The sequence below is a fragment of the Rosa rugosa genome, chromosome 6 (assembly GCF_958449725.1).
Source record: "Rosa rugosa chromosome 6, drRosRugo1.1, whole genome shotgun sequence".
NCBI classification, from domain to species: domain Eukaryota; kingdom Viridiplantae; phylum Streptophyta; class Magnoliopsida; order Rosales; family Rosaceae; genus Rosa; species Rosa rugosa.
Window position 1 is genome coordinate 6,261,284 of NC_084825.1, and position 18,152 is coordinate 6,279,435.

Here is an 18,152-nt window from a genome sequence, read left to right on the forward strand (position 1 = left end):
GAAAAAGGTCGGGGGAGAGGAGAGAGAAGAGAGAAAACCGGGGGAGAAAATAGAAAGAATAGGAAATTTTGGGATTTAAGAAAAATTCCAGAAATTCTCCATATTTATAGAAAAAAAATCCCGATTTTCAAATATTCATAACTTATTCATACAAACTCCGAATATTGCGTTCAACATACGCACGAGATCGTATCGACGAGCTCTACAACTTTCATGAAGAAAGTTTTCCCAAATTCTGTACGTATAAGAAGTCACTTTTTAAGACCCCCTAAATAACGTTCGTTTTCGAAATAAAATCGTTCGAACTAATTCCACAACTCCTTCAAGCTTCGTATTCGTGCCCACGCCTACGAAATCATTTCCAAAATGACATCGGACGTTAATTTGAATTTTTCGGGTATTACAGAGTCCCTTTTAGATAATGAAGTATACGCTTAGCGGCAATGAGATGACAGGTTCAAGGAGCACTCATAAATTGAACATGGTGACACGCTAAAAGTAGCACGCAATTTAACCCTTTAAAATGTCATCGTTAGTATATGGTAAATAGGGATCGTTCTATCCGGGGATTGAGGGTACACCTGTAATTGTGTAAACAAATAAAGAAATTAAACAATAAGAAGTATTATTTACAAAAATAAAACAAAGAAAAGAAATATATATACAAGTAAACACAAATAAGGGAGTTTTATGATTATAAGATTGAAAATTAAAATAAAGAAAATGTAAAAACACATATACAAGGGTGGAACGTAAGGAACAAAGATCAAAACTACATCCATATGCAAGAAATCCGGTTACAGTTCTAATAGTTGGTTATCTATGAGACGAGAATATATCAACCAAGAAACAAAGATCAAAGCAACCAATGTCCCTTATTTTACTTCCCTTTACACAATTGATCAAGCAAAGCACCTAACCAATATATTTTGAAAACAGGTTTCACACAATCAAAGCAACCATGCAAACTCAAGTTTCAAATCATTAAGAGCAAGTGAAAGTTTAGTCAATAATTGTATTAATCCTAGTACACAAAGCATGTCTATTCAATAACACAAACAAATTGATTTCGACTTTTGTCCAAAGTCTTTACTACTTATTCGAATTAGGGTCACAAAGCATGAACCTAATTACTAGCTCTAATTATATGCAATCATTCTAAGTTGCGCACCAAAGAACAAAAACATATAAAAGTTTTCCATAAAACAAAATCAATTGATCATCTCACATAAGCAACATAGAAAACAACCATAAAGAAATCACAACTTTTATTCAAACATAGAGACGGGCTTTAAACTTTGCCCTTAACATTATTTGTTAACTAGAATTCATAGTTCTACAAATCCAAACAAAGAAAGCCAAAAGAGGTTACAAGGAAAAAGATTGAATTACACCGTGAATGGAGTGGATGATGAAGAGCTTGAGACGTTGATCTTGAATCTTGAAAGCAAGGCTTCACTATCACGGCACAAGGTGGAACGATGGCAGCTAGGATTGCTCACGGCTTCTTCTTCTTCTCCTCTTTGCTTGAAAATGCAGAACTAGAAGACTAGAGAATGAAAAGGAAAATGGAGAGGAGATGGAGAGACAAAGAAGATGAGATGGATGAAGGAAGGTGTGTTCTTTTTTTTTTTTGGTCACCCTCCTCTCTTTATTTATAGCCTTGGTGTCATGATTACTCTTCATAATTCGACCAATAGGAATCTTCCACAAGCAAGTATAAATCAATTTGATTTAGAACTCCCAAAATATCTCTTTTAGGTTGTACAAACCAAATTGAGTTAGAACTTCTTTGACACAAAACAGATTTCCGGCAGACTTGACCTCAGTTCACTAAAACGGTCACAACTTCTTCTAGAAAATAGATATCGACGAGCTGTAAAAAGTTCTGGAAACTAGACATCCGTAGCTTTCCAACCATATAAAGATCATAATTTTCTGAGCTCTGAGCGATTTTTTACACTCCGTTGAAGTTGACTGATCTGCACTGGTAGTTTTCCGAATCTGTAATGGATTTGATTTTTAAAGAACAACTTGTGTCCAATTCGGTAATGATCTTCTTGAGACTTCTAGATGCTTCATAGACGTTCCATAGACTTCTCCTAGCTTCCACAGGTCTCCTAGCATGAGTAGAACTCCATTTTACCTGTAAAACACTAACTAAGTTAAATTGATCAAGATAAAGGAAATAACTTAGCAAAATATAGGGTTTAAACATTATAAACGTAACATTTTATGCTCCTATCACATGATGAACAGGGTGAGTAAAGGTCAAGTACTGAAGAGCACCCACAATTTATCGATACTCAGTGGTGATGAGAAAGCTGAGAAATAGCACAAATTGATGTAGTACAAGGTTGACACGCAGTCATGAAGTGGCGATGAGAAGATAAGTGGTGTACTTAATTTGAGAGAGTCGAAGACCGGTAGAAGTAGGTGTACCTTCTAGCCCCAAAAAGTATGAAAGACTACCAAGATCAGTGAACTCAAACCCTTTGCTAAGAGTGGTGATAAATAAAGAGAAAAGTTTAGGTTGATTCCCAGTCAGAATAATGTCGTCCACATAGAGTAAAAGCCATATGATGGCAGATTCAGTCCGAAAAATGAATATATATGGATCAGCTTGACTTTGAAGAAAACCAAATTGAAGTAGGATTCCACTTCTGAAACCATGCACTAGGAGCTTGCTTCAAACCATATATTGCTTTGTTGAGGCAGCAACATGATGAGGGCGAGTTGGATCAATGAAGCATGGAGACTGGCTCATAAAAACTATTTCAGCAAGAACACGGTGAAGAAAAGCATCTTGATAGAAGGTCCAGCCAAAGTAGATAGCTAAAGATAGCACTGTCCAGATGGTGGTATGTCAAACTACAGGACAGTGGGTTTGATCGAAGTCAACACCAGGTTGTCGATGAAAACCCTTATTGATGAGATGGGCTTTGTACCGCTCAATAGAACCATCGAACTTGCGCTTGAGTTTAAACACCCATTTACAACCAACAACATGCTGTCGAGGATCAGGAGGGACAAGAACCCATATGTGGTTTTTCAGAAGAATATTGAACTCTGCAGTCTGCAACATGGTCTTATTCAGAGCCTGATAAGGGAAATCGAACAATACCATCAGTGCGGAAAAAAAAAATTACAAGCGAATGAATTTTTTTTATTTGAACAAGCAAACTAACAAACAAACAAACAAAAATTTGCAATTGACTGAAGGATAAAAATTACCCTCATTAATTCGGTGTGTAACTTTTTTTAGTCATTCAATTGCAAATTTTTGTTTATTCTTAAGTTCGCTCGTTTAAATAAAAAAATTTCATTCACTTGTAGATTTCTTTTTCCTTCATTCATTGGCTCGAAAATTCATTTGCTTGGTTGATGAGGGTGGGAAGCTGAAGATGATAGTTTTATGCGTAATGTATATAGAGTAAATAAAAATGAAAAATAACAATAGAAGAAGAAAAATTATGCCGAAAGCATAAAAGAAGAAGAAGAGGTCTATGGATGATGGTATGGCGGGGTAGGTTGGGGGGGGGGGAGAGAGAGAGAGAGAGAGAGAGAGAGAGGAAGAAAATGACCGTGGTGGCGTTGCTGGAGGATGCCGAATGATGGAGATAATTATGGGTAGAGTCGGGGGTTGTTCGGGTCTGGTCATTTGTTTTTGGAGAGTTTAAGGTTTCTAGTTTTGGGTTGTACCGAGAGAGAGTTCATATATAGAAGGAGAATGAATCTTTCTCAAACTGCATTTCTATCGCCAGAAGTTGTTGCTGGAAAAGCTTGCACATAATTTAGCTCCCCGCTTCCATAGGCCATTTCAGATTGCAAAGAAAGTCAGACCAATCGCGCAAAGAAAGTCAGACCAATCGCTTACTGTCTGTAATTACTAGCCAATTTCAAGCTTCACGCTGTTTTCCATGTATCCTTGCTCAAAAAAGAGGATTGGTGATGCTGCCCCAATATTTGCTACCCTACCCAATGTTGGAAAATTTGGTCGATGGATGCTATTTCCGTCACCGGATTTCATCTCCTACAAAATCACATAAATACAATATATTAATAATAAATAATTATCATTATTTTATTGTCATATAGATTAAAATAACAAGAATTATAAGACTTATCTCTTCAATTGTAGGCTTCCAAGGAACACATCATTCAAAAAAGAGTTTAAGGTTGAGGCGTGTAAACATTGCCCTTAAGAGTATATTTCGCCCCTCGGAGATAATGTCTCGGTGTAGCAGGTTTGTGGTGCCCTACCCTCCAGGGTACAACAACCTCGATCCTTGTAGGTGTACACTCACAATACTCGGATCGTATCGAACAGCTTGAAACTTTCTTTTGGTGGAATAGATAAATTAAAGGAAATACATGAATACTTTGAGCTCGGAAAGGAAATAAAAGAGATTGAATTTCTGTTGTATATTTTTATTTAGAAAGCTAGGGATTATATATATGGCAGGAATGATCAATGCGAAGACAATTTAATAATAGCAATTAAGCTATGTAACTTATGTAACCGAAAGGAATATTATGACATTGATTAGGAAGAATCAAAACGTCAAAATAGGAATGACATTTAAACTCTGTAACTTATGTAACAGAAAGGCAATATATATATCTTGACATTGATGAGTAAACCAAAACGGAAGAAAGCAAATAAAGAACCACCATAATTGCAGACTTTGAATAAATGAATGATATATGAGTAAACTGATGAAATCTTTGTGTCAATCACAATCAAAGATAGCTAATGACACAAAAAGAATTAATGGCTATTACTATCTGCAAATAACGGTTCAAAGGAGGTTTCAAAAATAGCAGGTATTTTGAAATATTCTAACTAAATTCCAACACCCAATTCAACGAGCAAGGAGAAATCTAATGGAACTATGGAAGCCAAGCAAAGTACTGGACACAGGCATGTGTCATCACAAGGGTAAACCAATCACCACTTGGCTAATTCACTGGGAAGGCTTACTGGAGATAGATGCTACATGGGAGGATGCGAGATCAATCGCAGCTCGCTATCTTGAGTTTTGCGCCTGAGGACAAGCTCTCTTTGAGGAGGAAGTAATTGTTGAGAGCTTTCCAACAACGATCACTATTTCATCTTCAAGGCCAATATCACTGCACCAGCCTAATCCAATATTCCAATTTTAGTAGCCGAGTACTTTTAGCAGCATCTTTGTAGTACAACTTGTGTGGTCCTAGCCACGTGTTGGCTTGTTGAGTTGTAAGGAAAATATCTTCCCTGCTTTTAAGCAGTATCCTCAAGCCATTTTTGGCATCTAAAAATTAAGAAACTTTGAATTTTCAGTATTTTCTCTATTCTTTCAGTTCTGTAGGTCAACATATACATGTTATGCATCTCTTGTCAGTGCATGAATTAAAATTGTATATTTAATGATAAGAATATTTTGTGTATTTAGGCTCAAGAAAAGTCATATGTTATTTCCGCAAATATTGGCTTGAGCAGAATTCGTCAGTAACTTTATTGTAGGTTTATGCTTGAGCAAAATTTTGCATAAAAAATTACTCTGTGGTTTATTCTGATTAACTGGATGGTCAGCCACAAAACTTGATCCAAAGTGTGGAGGCATAGGAGATGACAATAGGTGTTGTTAGAGGCATTTGACAGTTTAAGTTCGGGATAAAAATGAAAATGTGTGACAAATATTTTTGTGTTGGGTCTACTAAGACATTTGGTGAGTTCATTTAGTGGTAGCCCTTCTAATGAGGACCACTATAATAAGGACTAGTTGAGGACTTTTGTGTTAGACATACTTTTTGATCACATTTCTGCAAAGCAACGATTAGATGTTTAGATATTTATGTGTAGTTCATTTATGTAAAATTTCAACCAAATTGAAAAACGTTATGGCATTCATAATCGTAATTTATCTGTTATGACCATGAACGGTTCATGTTTGACAAATTTGGCACGTCCATTAATTTGATCTAATTTGGTACCTTAACGATTGACAATTTAGAATAAAGAGTTTTTCTATTGGGACCTCCATATTTGCTCATTTGACCTCTCATCTCTTTACACCTCCTATTTGCTTTTTAAAAAGTAAAATTTGCTAAGTAAACCTCTTTCAAATACCTAATTTAACCTTACTCATAAAAGAAAATTTTTGGGAGCATAAAAGATGAGTTAGTGCTCCCATAATTATTTATATACCACAAAATAAACTTGACATTGTTAAAAAAAAAATCTAAGATAATTATTGAAAAAAGATAGTGTAACTAATTAACATAAATTTATCAGGGGTTTTTCAAGCCTACTATTTCATGCTTAATTATGGATTTTCAAAGCTTAGTTTTTATGGTTTATGGTTGCATGCTGAAATTTAGATAAGTTGCAATATTACTATGTTCTTTTATTATTTATTTTTGTCTTATATGCCGCTTCACAAACTTATTCGATTAGTTTACATGAGGGTTCTCTATCCTCCGTTTCATGATCCTCAAGAGAAAGACCTTTGTATCATAGTTTTATTTTTTATAGAATTCGCCAAGTAATTTTGAATGCATTTTCTCTTGATTTTTTTTTCTTTTTAAAAAGCTTTTATAAACAAAGAAAATGAGAAATATGAAATGAGAACTAAAATGGAAATAAATAATTAAAGTATTGTAAATGTGTTTCCATTATTATAAATCTTTACAGAGAAAAAAAATATTTTCCTTATTAGTTTGCTGTCTTTAACTCTTTATTTAAAGGGGGTGGAACTGTGAGCCCCGGAAAATATTTAAGGTCATAAAGGGAACTTATTGTTTTTAACAGTCTTTTTGTATAAAGATACATATGTCATTGAATAATTAAAAATTGAGGAAGGTTTAGTGAATAGATTAAGAGGTCCCAATAGAAACTCTCTAGAAGAAAACTTTCAGAAGTGATTTACTCATGCATACATATACACATTTAATAGTTGATTTACCTTATTGTAATCGAAAAGTGGGTCTCTCAATCCGTTGGTTAAAAAGTCCTCAATTAGTCCTCATTAGATGGACTCCCTTCATTTAGTAAGACCCTTAATTTTTACAAACCAGACCTAACAGTTAATTCCGATTTCAGTTTTACGCGGTTCTTTTCATCAGTTTTTCAACCCAATGCTTTCAATACTCTCTGTAGCGGTAAATCGATATTAAAAAAAAATAAAAAATAAGGGAAACGTAAAACACATGTATACTTTGGCTAGGGTCGTCGTTTAATCCTGAATGTGCTAGCACTTGGTTAGAAGCGAATAATTAGGATTTTTCCCCTAAAGACGCACTCACTCAGCCAAAAAAAAAAAAAACCACATGCCTAGAAAAATCGCCCTAACTCTAGAAAACGACGTTCAACGCAAGCTTCACCACTAACCAGCATCTCCCGTGTGGGGCGGGACCCACAGCCTGGAAATGAAATGCAAATGAAATTCAAAAGGTCAGAGAGGGGTTCCGCCCAATCAAGTTGCACCAATAGATCGGCTTGGTTCCTAAACCACGACTTTAGAGTTTAGATACGCACCCCATCACACGTGTCGCCCTAATTCACCAGTATCTCCAATTCAACCTGACGTCACCCCTCCCCCACCACCCAAACGCCCTTCTCTCTCTCTCTCTCTCTCTCTCTCTCTCAGCTTTAGTTCTCTTTCCCATACTCTGGAAACCTCTCCTCTCTTCCTCTCTCTCTCTCTCTCTCTGTGATTCTGTGCCGGCCTCTCCGTCTCTGTTTTAGGCTCTGTCCGTTCGGAGCTTGATGTCAAGTTGCTAGGCGAATTCTGGCGATGTGTGCACCAAACTCTGTGCGCGTCTCGGATTTCGGTTTTGGTTTTGTGATTTGCTGCTGTGGATTCTTCAGAGATGTTTGATTGGAACGACCAGGAGGTATGCCCTATCTTCTTCTTCTTTTTTTTTTTTTGGTTTATATTAAATTGTGAAATGATTGAAAATTTTGTGATAATAATTGAATTTTTTTTTAATGTGTTTTTTGTGAAGTTTTCTGCTTTTTGTTGATGAATTGGATGTATGAAACACAGTTAATATGTGATTTTTGTCGATTTATTTCGTCGAAATTAGTAAATGAGAGACTGGAATGAACAGATATGTATCAGTAAAATGCCGAGAATTTGTTCATTTTTTAATTATTATTATTATTATTTTTTTGAATTTTTCAATGGCATTGGATAGTGTCTGAAGTACGATGCAGTTTTATAGTTTCTGCAGTTAGTTATTGATGTTGGATGTAGTCTAATTAAACAATTTAACTCTGTAATGTGAAATTAATTTCGTACTCAAAATCACATTTTGTCACTTTCTTGGGAGTATCATACATAGTGCAGAGCTAATTAGGTATACCAGTTTAGTTCCAAGTGGGTAGAACAAGGATTCATTCCCTTGGTACTTTTTCTGAAATCTCTGATCAATAGACAGTAAAAGGGAAATGGTGAGGACTGATGCCATTACCGCTGAACCATCTTTCACGTGTGTTGATAACCCTATCCTTTTTATGTAGCCAGGGATAGTTGCAATATATCCAGTATTTGATTCCAACCAAAATACCAACTCTGATCATGAGTGTATACTCCCATTAGTTGAGGGACCTGTACAAAAACCCTTTTCTGAGAACTGCACAAACCACACTTTCATCTTGGATCTACTCTTTAAACCTAAAGTTGAGAGGCTTGAAAGAACAGTAGTCAATCTAACGAAATAAGTGAAATGTTCAGTGAAATATTCAGGAGCTTCAACGTAATGGAATTGCAGAATTGGGCTAAAGTATTGATTCATGTTTAAGAACCAGATTATATTATGAGGACAAACTGTTTGGTAGGGGTGAGAATTAGACCCGCCAAATCAACAAACCCAGCAGAGCAGACTCGATTTCATTGTGTTGGTCTCATTCCAACTTGGTTGAAATCTGGTTGTATATGGCTGACCTGAGTTTGAATGATGGGCTAAAGGGTTCAAAACCTGTGAAGCTTTGTGAAAATTAATTCTTTTTAAGTTACAAGGGAGAACAAAGAGGAGTGGGGACTCAAAATTTGCCATTGGATGTTAGGGTAAATGCTCTGAACCACTACAGTTACAAGCTCCTACATGTTTTAATTGTGTCAAAGATTGCAACTATCTAGTCTTGAACTTAAGAGGCAACAAGCAAACACAGGTCTCCATGCTTCTTACTACAAACCTGCAACTCTTTTTGTGATAAATAGGTGCAATCACATACATATTGATCCTCATTGATTAAAAATTTGGATCCTTACCACTTGAATCCGAGGCTTCCTCTTTCATTTTTCTCGTGAAGATAATCATCTTCATTATTTTTTACTCACGCCTAATACATGCATACCTTATGGGCTGTTATCATCATGGGCTCATTTGGGCCTTTGATTCATTCAAATGTTTCATATTTAATTTTTATTTGCCATTCAGAAGGAAATACTTGAGCCTACTGAATTGATTTGAAGTTGGTTGGTTATACGCTGTATGGCCTTACCTATGATCTTGGGTTCTGGACTTTGGCTTAATCTCCAACCAACTGGACCCGCACTACTGTACTTCCAAAATACTGTGGATCTACTTCTGGAAGTATCCAAATTTCTGTTAAATCAACTCCCTTGTTAGTGAAATGGGAGAAATTGTCATCCCAAACCAAGCTGTATAATACCCTAGCAGAGATTTTGGGGGTCCACCAATGAGTTTTCAGCCTGATAAAACAATTTGAGTAGTTGATGACCATCATCCTCTCAAATCAGTAATTAACAGCTGCATATACTACATATTTTTTTTTTTCCAGGAAGCTACCATGCATCACATCTATAGGGGAACAAACATGGTTGATGATGGTTTATCTAAACTTGGAGTGGGCCCTAGTTTGGAATTAACTACTTGAAGCAGCTTCTTCCGCAAATCATGGGAGCTGTTTTAGATGATTTTGTGTGGATCCTTGAGAACTAGAGTGTTTATAAGAGCCATCTAGGCCTGCTTGCTTCTTTTTTTTTTTTTGGTTATGTTGTTTTTGTTTGTTCTTTTTCCTGGGTATTTTAGGCCCCATGTAACCAGAAAAATGAACTATTGGCATTGAACCAGATAGAAGTCAAATATTAAGGTTAACCAAAACTAAATTTTCTTCAGTTTGTTAAGATATACTTTATTTCATTGGCCTTTGAGAATAGATTATCTTTATCTCACATTATACCATAATTGGATGTCTCACTATGTTGAAGCTTTACAGTTCTGCTGCTCTTATAAACCAACATCATTAGCTGTATTCCCAATTTACATCAGGAGCTGTGTAACTTAATGTAAAAGTTAACCACAACATGAACTTAGCTTTATGGGATATCTAATCATTGTGTTTCTTGTCATTAATCCTTATGCAACTTTTGATTTTCTCTCGTGTAGAAAAGATAATTATCTATTTTTACTCTGAATGCTCTTTTCAATGACCTTTTATCTAGTAATCTTTGACAATTCTTTGAATATTGTTTTCGTCATGTCTCATAGCAATGATTAATGATTTTTTTTTTTCCTTTCAGCTTGCTAATATAATATGGGGCGAGGGATGCGAGAGTGATGACCATATTGTGCCTTATCCCGAGGCAACTGATGATTACCGAGACAAGAAGGAACGTAACCAAGAATCTGATACCATCAAGTCTACTGAGCAGAAGGCACCTGGAGCCAAAGTTGATTTGCATGGTAGAAAGCCGGAAAGCAGTTCCAACTTCGAGACTGGTGAAGGAATTTCTAGTTCTAGATTCGAAACAGACTCATGGCCTGACTTATCCTTATCTAGTTTTGAGAAAACTGAACAACAATGCATGGGTACGGAAACCCCCGACAACTTAACTGATAATAATAATTTAGGTTAGTCAAGAGTGGTCAAATATTCATCCTTTGGATAAGAGTTTATTTTGGATAAGATATTGGATAAAAACAAACATTTACTGATTTACACACTGACACACAAACTCACTGTGGGAATTGGAAACCTAGTGTAAGTGCTGTACCAGTCTTTCAGTCTGTTATATTTCTTGTCCTTTATTTTACCTTGTTTCCTATAGGATCTGATCTCAGTTTCTTCTAAAAACTTGAACCCATTTCTAGTTGTGATAAATGTGAAATTAATTTCCTGAGGAATTTCTCTTGTTTTCGATTGAAAATTGACTCTTTACATCTCACCTCCATATTCTTACCTTCCCTCATCTCTGGGCTTTATATGCATTGTCTGTCTTTGGAAATAGCTGTTGGTATTCCCTGGAGCATCCATCTTTCCAATTGTTTTATGTGATGGATTTAGGACAAATGTTTTATGTGATGGATTTAGGACAAACAGAGAAAATACAGATTTTGCTTATTAGAGCGATTGGTTTATTTGAGGTTCGATTCTCCTGTTACATTGGCTGGAACACTTCAAATTGAAATCACTTAAATAATTAGGATAGTGATGTATCTACGGTTCTGATGGGGATGATGGGGCAAAATGTTCGTATCACCGTAGAATATATACCTTAAACAATGATCATGGTAGTGTCTGTGTCATCAATATTATTTTGGCATACTGTTTCTTCAAAAAGCTGAAAAGACAGGGACATGCTGGACGGTTTTGTAAGGTTGTCATTTTTATTATGTTCTTTCAACTCATGCAATCAAGAAGATTGAGTTTTGAAAAATGAAAATGCGCTTGTTATCTTTACCTAAAAAACAAAATAAAATTTGTCAACTATCAAATGGCAAGGAAGCTAAAATAACAGTAATTTGGTTTTGTGATTAGCTGATGTCGAAAATTGTGCTTGCAGAATTACAAACGCACCTACACATGTTCATTTTTTTTGGCTCTGTGATGGACGTGTATTATTTTCCATATGTTGATATCTAATATCCATCTGACTTTTTGACAGCTGAAGCAAATCAACTTGACAAAGCTGCTGAACTTTTTCAAAATTCCAATGAAGCTAAAGAACAATTTGTTGACTATGGGTGGGCTAATATAGGAAGTTTTGATGATCTTGATCAAATTTTCAGGTAATTCACAATAATGGTTATTGACATCTGATAAAGGGTGCATACCATTCTTTTTAGAGATAGCATGATATGGAAAATATCCTAATAAAGACTAGTTTCCTAACAATCATTTCCACACAAGTTTCTGAATTATGTAAAGTTAAAACAACTGAAACATTATTTGGAATTTGTGACTTATTATATTCTGAAGTAGACCTGATATACGGACAGAAAAAGGTCACCTGATATAATCAATGCAAGTGCTAAATTTCAGTTATCAAGACCACAGATAATGAATAAATTTCAATTCTGGTTGTGGTTTCTGTTTTCCATGGCTATTTAGCTTTCCATATTTTCAGAGTATACAATTGTATATGACCCTTCTCACACATGATGATTTTGCAGCAATGATGACACTATATTTAGCCAAGTAAGTCTTGGAAATGTGGATGAGCTGTGGTCTTCTAAAGATGCGACTGATAGTCCAATCAAAGCATTTCCTGTGACTTCAGACTCACCAAGTTCCGGGTCAGGAGCACTGAGGAATGTGTCAGAGCATGCGGAAATTAAAACAGAAATTGTGCAGCAAGATGAGCGGGCAATTTCCCCTGGCTATGGGAAGACAGATTTTTCTGCATCTCATGGTCTACAGAATGCCCCTGCAACTCTTGATCATGTAGAATATGCTGTGGGAAAAAGTAAGCCCACAGAAAAGGAGCAGGTACGATGAATGAATTTCAACATTGAACATTATCAGTTCAAAGAATGTTGTTTTCACTTAATTAAGCAAGCCAAGAAACTCCATAAATTTTATTTGATGTTCACAGACAGGGTCGGACTTGGGCAACAGCACTGTAACAAATTCTTACCAGGCTGCTGTAAATTCTTCTTCGTCAACTGAAATATTTGACAAGGTAATGTTGCCCTCTCTCTCTCTCTCTCTCTCTCTCTCTCACACACACACACACACACACACTAATTTTTCGGATAGTCTAGGTCGAATGTTGCTGCAAAACACTTATGACACTGAATAAGAAATTCAAGTGGGTTTGATTTCTTTATGAAATAATGATTAGGGTGTGCGGTAGTAGAAATTACTTGATAATTGAAAAGATTTTAATGTCTTTTGTAGTAGAAGTATGTTGAGGGAGGAGGAAGAGTAAATGTGAAGTACATCGTAAAACTGGCTGCTTAGGTCCATCTTAGTTTTGCCTGCAAAGATCAAATTAAAACAGAATATTATTGTTAGTTCAAGTATTTGTTTTGTATGTATATCAGGTTCTTCCTAGTGTTTCCTTTACATATCCAGGCTCTGCTACTCATTCTATAAGAGTGATTTTGCTTGTATTTATTAACACCTATTGTTTGGTGAGGTGTCCCTTTGGTTTAAGCAAAGTAATAGTTGGAATGTGAAGAGTATCATTGGTCCGTGATAAAAGTTGTAGTAAAGGTATCAACCATAATATGTACAGGTCATATGTGAAAGGAAAGTTGTCTTTTATTATCATGGTATATCAGGCATTCAGGCTCTTCCAGATTTTTCCTTAGAAATATGGGCTTTGGCGGTGATTGGAGCATGATGAGTTTTGCAATTATTGTTTGTGAGTACTTTATTATATTTGATTCGCATGAAGTGGCATCAATGCAGATTTTTGTGTGCTTTTATGTCTGACGGATAACTAAAATGTTGGCCCCTTGATTGGTGTGACAATCACATGAGAAAGCAATGAACCTGTGATATCTGATTCCTGATTATAAGTGAAATATTTCATACTGTGGTGGGACTTCAGCAAGAGAAGATTTTATTGATTAGATTTCAAACTTTTTTCATTTTGATTATACATTCCTTTTGAAATAAAGGTTAGTTTTCTGTGAGACAAACACTAGGCTACGTTACAAAGTTTAGTTCATGAACATGAATGAAATCACGGTTTACGAGGTTCACATGTTCTATTATTCTGATAGTACGGTATGGAGTACATACTGAAGATGAGACAATACAAGTGATTGAAATTTCCAATGGTTAAGATGCCATTTGCCATTAATATGCAAGTAGCAGCAAGTGTAAAATAATTTATAAAGAAATTAAAGATATATAGCAAGAGGATGCATTGCCATTTCTATGCCAAGTATCGCGATTATTATTGAGGAGCAGCGTTTTGATGTTCTTGATGGCATTTGGGAATAGGTTTTGCAGAGATCTTCTATTTTGACAGGGTTTGTTTTTGGGTTTCTTTGTGGGCCACAGTTGCTGCAGGTGTCAGGGATTATCGACTTTTCCTTATTCCTTCTGATCGGGGAACTTTAGACGATTGCTTTTTTTAGTTTTGCACTGGTTGTTTCTGAACCAAATTTAACCATTAAACAATAAATTCACTTTTCAAGTACTTTTTTGATGTTCAACTGATGAACAATATACTTTCTGAATCAGATAAAAAATTGTAGGAAGTTATTGAATGGGGTATTGTACAACGTACACCTCTTATATCTTGTAGGAAGTTTAGGACAGAAAGTCTTCCTATTTTATTACGTGTGGGTTTTTACTAGTACATGATGCATATGTAAAATGTAAAAACATGTGGTTGAAGCGGAAAGCTGTGTGGGCAGCAAACTATGATGACAGTCCAAAATAAAGGTTCCTACCTATTTGATTCTTTCTAATAGTATGAACGCCGTTTTCCTTCATTCTCCAATGGCGTGACTTTGCGGTAGGAGCTTCATTTTGGTGGCTATATTAAGTTGAGGGACTTCTATCATATTGTGATTTTTACCACATTAGAGGTTGTTGTGTTAAAGGTAGCAGTTGAAAAACTTTGTCTTTAGTTTTATTTTAATTATCTAAGAAAGGGTTGTGTTTGAGTACCAAAGAAAGTTGATTTTGAGATTAAAGAAGAGTTGGAAGATTTCATTTGGCTTCTGTGGGGGCATCTTTGTCTGCTAAACTCTTAGACTGTCCTTTTTCATTGTACACTTGGATATTGTAGGATATCATCTTTATTTGGATGTTTTTTCGTTGGCTTGTTGCTTGGTTCCTTGTTGTTGTATCTGTTCTTTAAGTCTTTTGACTTTTGTTCATTAATGTTATTCAGTTTCCCAATTAAAATATTAAAATTCAATATACAAATTCGATTACTATAGACTGTTTAGTCTTGTTCTTTCACGTGCTAGTGCAGACAATCAGAACTGTTATAATCATCCTATAGCTTCATGGGAATATATCATATCTAGATATATGTTCTTTTTCTCCCCACTCAGTCAAATGAAGAAAAATCCTTATTGATTCTAATTCCTAGTTCAAAGCTTCAGTTTTGTTCTTCCAAATTGAGTTATATTGTTTTTCCTTCATATGAGCAGGTTTCCAGGCAGAGAAAATTTTTGAGGTCTCGTAAAAAGTTGGAGGACAAAAATGAAGGGAAATCATTGCAAGATTTTTATGGTAGCTGGTCTTCAACAAGAAACCCTTCTGGACAATTTGATAACCAGTTGCCAAGCCTTATGGTTCAATCTTCTCCCACTTCAGTTCTTGGTCACAAGAGACAGCTTCAAGGACCTGAGTCTTTTCCATACCAGCCTGTGTCTAATCAATTTGTGTCTCAGACTATGTATGGGACTCTCACTAATGCATGCCAAGCTACACCGGTGCTTTCTCACACTCAGCCTGGGCAGATTAAACATCAAAATTTTCTTTCTGGTTCAGACATTTCTCCGGGTAGTGCTAGAAACAAGTCAGCAGATACTTGTGCCAAGCCAACTATGACTACTCAGGAAAAAATTGAAAAGTTAAGAAGGCGGCAGCAACTGCAGGCAATGCTTGCTATTAGAAAACAACAGCAACAATTTAGCCATCAAGTCTCATGCACCAATCAGCCTACCACACAAAAGTGTCCCCAAGAAAATCAAATTCAGCACTCTGAGAGAGCTGATCTGGAAGTTGAAGATTTAAGCACTTTTCCTTCTCTGGACCCAAATTCACCCATAGAACAAGATGATTCAAATACAGTTTCTGCAGCAGTTGAATATTACTCAGCGGAGGACACAATACTCTACAGGCTTCAAGATATTATAGCAAAGGTATGTTCTGCTTGAAAGTGGATTTTTTCGGTACATGTATTACTGGATCTAGTTATAATGCCAAAGTAATGTTTTACTACAGTTGGACATCAAAACGAGACTTTGCATACGGGATAGCTTGTTGCGGTTAGCTCAAAGTGCAGTGCAAAGGCATCATACAAGTGATACTAGCAGTTCCAACAGAAACAGCAAGGATGAGCCTGAAATTGTTGCAAAGGAGGAAATCGGCGGTTGTAACAGGTTTATAAGCTATCCCAGTTCTTGTATATATGCTTTATTTTCATTGGAGCGGAGGTGGTCATCCCTTCTATGCTCATTCCCGGAGTATACCCACTTTGAACAACATATATGCCTTTTAAAGTTAAAAAGCAAATGAAGAAGTACTCGTCCAATGTTATAACCCAACAAAACTAATGATAACTTGTTTCTAGTTTTTCTTTCATTCATTGCAGAGCAATAAAGCTGTGAAAAGTTTGTTAAGATTTTTAGTGTGAAGTGTGTTGTACATTCCTCTGTTTTATTTATTTATTATTATTATTTTTGTTTTTGGTGAAAAGATGTTATACATTCCTTTTGGTAGCTGAAATGATTAAGATTAGCAGTTAAGAGGAATTAGTGTGAAATTTTGTTCAGAAGGGATGTGGGGAGCACAGAAGGGATCATTTACTTGGTTAGGATCTTGTGCAGAAACGCAAGCAAAAGGTGGTTTAGCTCTTGATAACATGTCAAAAGGAAGAAGGTTGTCAATAGCCAAGTGATTGTAACGCTTCCCACTTGAGAAAACTTCTTTATGAAGGTCAACTATTAGGAGTAATTATGAAGTCCATTAATCCCTTATGGACCAACGTGCTACCAGCTGGAAGCCTGAGATGCAAATCATAAGAAAATAAATTATTGGAGCAGAAAGCTTGTCAATTATGTTTGATATAACCTTGTCGTTATTCTTTTAAGTTTTTCCTATTTTCATGATAGTATCTTCCTTTTTTTCTTATTCTGGGATAACCTATTTTACCTTACTAAGATGGGATGTTCACTGTAGGAGAGTTGGGCACTCTAATTAACAATTATTCTCCCTCTGTTCTAGTTGGTCTCCAGATTATTCTACAAAACGTTTTCTGAGTGATTGTTAATTCAATGTTGCAGGTACACCAGCATGCCAGATGTTGAGACCGAGACCAATCCTATAGACCGAACTGTGGCTCATTTGCTCTTTCATCGCCCGTTGGATCTATCAGGAAAACATTCTGGTGCACCAGAATCACCTGCTTCTACTAAGATGCCATTTGAACGCAAAACAGCAGGCTTAGCGAGCTTGTCAAACGGAGTATTGCTCGACAGTTTGAAGAACAAATCAAACTATTCTCATCAAGAATCTGGAAATTATTGCCCAGATCCTGAGCCCCAGTCTGCGGATCAGAACTTGCCTTGCATGAACAAGTCAGAAAACCTATCGAACAATGGGTCAGCAGATGGTGGAACCATGGAGGTCGAAGCCTCTAATTGAATGAATATGCATCGCAGAATTCTGTAAGGGTAATGCCTTCCTTTATCTCTCCATGTCTGTTAATAATTCAATACGTTTCATGTACATGGCTATACAGATGTACTGGTAATGTGGGGACGTTATGTCATCGTCAACCAACTATGATCTTCATTTAGTGTGGTCATGGAGCTCGAACAACACATTACTGAGGGGGAGTATCCTACAGCATAAAGCTGCACTGTAAAATCAATTGGATACATCCATGTTTGAAAAATATGTTCAGTTTCAGTATGGTTAGTTATCTATGCCAGACTGTTATTGATCTGTATTCTTAACGATGCTATTGCAGCCAATAGCAGCAATATTTGTGTACTATTTTTGTGTAAGACTCGATCGTTGGAGCCACATGACATATATCTAGCTAGTATTGACAGATTGGCACCTACCAAATCTGCTAGTTTGACTAGTATTTGTATATTCTTAAGTTCAACTTGATGCAGAGCGAAAAGTGGCATCAATTTAAGACGCATGTAGAACCGTGCATAGTTATAATGAAACGCTCAAACCTCACATTTTGGGATCAAAGCCACGTTTAAAC

The 18,152-nt window shown here is 36.0% G+C and overlaps 1 protein-coding gene and 1 long non-coding RNA gene across 7 annotated transcripts; one reads left to right on the forward strand and one right to left on the reverse strand.

Moving 5' to 3' along the window:
* Positions 1 to 74: 74 nt before the first annotated feature.
* LOC133715066 (uncharacterized) lies at positions 75 to 5,161 on the reverse strand. 3 transcript variants are annotated; one of them, XR_009848932.1, is made up of 4 exons: positions 3,585 to 5,161; positions 2,294 to 3,100; positions 1,393 to 2,146; positions 75 to 581 (listed from the first exon to the last, which is right to left on the reverse strand). It is a non-coding gene; the product is annotated as an uncharacterized LOC133715066 (long non-coding RNA). The 3 variants fall into 3 exon arrangements; XR_009848933.1 differs by lacking the exon at positions 2,294 to 3,100 and having other exon boundaries at positions 3,878 to 5,149; XR_009848931.1 differs by having other exon boundaries at positions 2,294 to 5,149.
* Positions 5,162 to 7,622: 2,461 nt separating this feature from the next.
* On the forward strand, positions 7,623 to 18,083 carry LOC133714965 (protein LNK2-like). 4 transcript variants are annotated; one of them, XM_062141250.1, is made up of 9 exons: positions 7,623 to 7,878; positions 10,533 to 10,863; positions 11,898 to 12,021; positions 12,406 to 12,721; positions 12,828 to 12,914; positions 15,355 to 16,071; positions 16,154 to 16,311; positions 17,215 to 17,604; positions 17,673 to 18,083. In XM_062141250.1, the coding sequence occupies exons 1-8, from the start codon at positions 7,855 to 7,857 to the stop codon at positions 17,573 to 17,575; spliced, it is 2,118 nt and encodes a 705-aa protein (XP_061997234.1). In that variant the 5' UTR covers positions 7,623 to 7,854; the 3' UTR covers positions 17,576 to 17,604; positions 17,673 to 18,083. The 4 variants fall into 4 exon arrangements, with proteins under 4 accessions (XP_061997234.1, XP_061997235.1, XP_061997233.1 ...); XM_062141251.1 differs by having other exon boundaries at positions 17,215 to 17,598; XM_062141249.1 differs by having other exon boundaries at positions 17,215 to 18,083.
* The last annotated feature ends 69 nt before the right edge of the window (positions 18,084 to 18,152 follow it).